Below are 1,802 nucleotides of genomic sequence, written 5' to 3'. Positions count from 1 at the left end.
ATCATAGCTCATTGCAGCCTTGAACTCCTGGGCTGAAGCAATCCTCCTGCCTCAGCTTCCCAAGTAGCTGGGACTACAGGCCTGTGCCATCACACTGGGCTAATTTTTAAAATTTTTTTGTAGAGACTAGGTCTCACTCTGTTGCATAGGCTGGTCTTGAATTCCAAGCGATCCTCCTGCCTCAGCCTTCCAAAGAGCTGGGATTCCAGGCATGAGCCACTGCACTAGGCCAACTTTTTTTTTGTAAGTAGAGGGAATACATTCTAAAATAATGTTAAAAAGTATAGTATAGTAAATACATAAACCAGTAACACAGTTGTTTATTATCATTATCAAGTATTATGTACTGGACATAATTTTATGTGCTGTACTTTTATATGACTGGCAGTGCAGTAGGTTTGTCTATACCAGTATCACCACAAGCAAGTAATGCATTGCACTATATCATTATGACAGCTACATCATTAGGTGATAGAAATTTTTCAGCCCCATTACAATTTTATGGGACCACAGTTGTATATGCAGTCTGTCATTGACTGAAATGTCGTTATGGGGTGCATGACTGCATATGCCTTTCACTTATAGCCTTCTTTCTAATATCCTAATAACTCTAACTGTGCATATATTTTAAAACTGAGAAAAACCAGCAGTAGTTGTGACCAACATAGGTTTTTACTATCTGGTGGGGTGAATTATTTGGGTCCCTTTAGTCTTGCACTTTGCATTAGCATCTCAATTAGGCACCGTTACTGGGAAGGAAAAAAAGAAAATAGTAAAATCTAGAAGCTATGAGGAGGCAGATTATTGGTTCAAAGCAAGGCAGAATTTATTCTGTCTAGAAAGTGGACCAAACTGATTTTTCTTGTCAGAAAGAATTACAAAGGAGATTCCTGCATTTAAGAAGGAATTTGAGGCAGGGCGCGGTGGCTCACGCCTGTAATCCTAGCTCTCTGGGAGGCTGAGGCAGGAGGATTGCTTGAGCCCAGGAGTTTGAGGTTGCTGTGAGCTAGGCTGACGCCACAGCACTCTAGCCCGGGCAACACAGTGAGACTCTGTCTCAAAAAAAAAAAAACAAACTAATGGGAGATTATTTGTGTTATTAAATACCCACATGCTCCCATTAAGAAAGCAGATGGAGCATATTAAATTGTCAATTAAGCCTTACATAAGTATGGCAACTTACTATAAAAGACTATCAATAGTCTTTAGGCAGTGCTTTCTAGAATTTATAAAAAATAAAAGTAATAGTAGTCTATGAGTTTAAAATTTCCTCTAAATAAGAGATTTGTTAAAGAAAGTGATCAAAGTAGAACCAAATAAGGAATCTCTATATAAATTCTTATGTCCTTAAATTCTACTGTTTTCTAATTTTATACGTATATAGCTATACTCTCTCCTTTATCATTGTTGTTTTGTTGTTTACCTTCAAATTGCTTTGGGGGAGACAGAAATTATGCTTACTCAGACATGAAAGTAGGATTATTTGTAATTTTCCTACCATGTCTCCCAGGTGGTTCATGCCTAGATCATATGAGTGCATTCCCATTGAATGTTCCAGATTGTGTAATGTCACAAACTTTAGATTCTTCTCCCAGATGAGACGCCGTACTGTTTCCTCAGTCTAAAATATAAGGAAAAAGAACATAGTTATACTGCATCCTGTTCAATAATGAAAATAGCATTTTATGAAGCATTCTACTAAACGTGGATCTACTGGAGAGCATGCAAGTCAATGAATATATCCAATATAACTGCTAAAGTCATATAATAATCTTAATTCTTGCTCTTAATTGCTTTGATGG

General features: G+C 37.2%; 1 protein-coding gene across 1 annotated transcript in view; it reads right to left on the bottom strand.

The window, feature by feature from the left end:
* The window catches only part of CTSS (cathepsin S), a 30,483-nt gene that overhangs the window by 19,997 nt on the left and 8,684 nt on the right, over nucleotides 1-1,802 (bottom strand). Inside the window, exon 3 of the mRNA XM_012658844.1 lies at nucleotides 1,499-1,621. Coding sequence (XP_012514298.1) covers nucleotides 1,499-1,621 — 123 coding nt within the window. The remainder of the gene's footprint in view (nucleotides 1-1,498; nucleotides 1,622-1,802) is intronic.

Source organism: Propithecus coquereli, unplaced genomic scaffold (genome assembly GCF_000956105.1).
Source record: "Propithecus coquereli isolate 6110/MARCELLA unplaced genomic scaffold, Pcoq_1.0 Scaffold59, whole genome shotgun sequence".
Lineage (NCBI taxonomy): Eukaryota > Metazoa > Chordata > Mammalia > Primates > Indriidae > Propithecus > Propithecus coquereli.
Note: the sequence above shows the minus strand (reverse complement) of the source record. Positions and strands in the feature narration are given on the sequence as shown.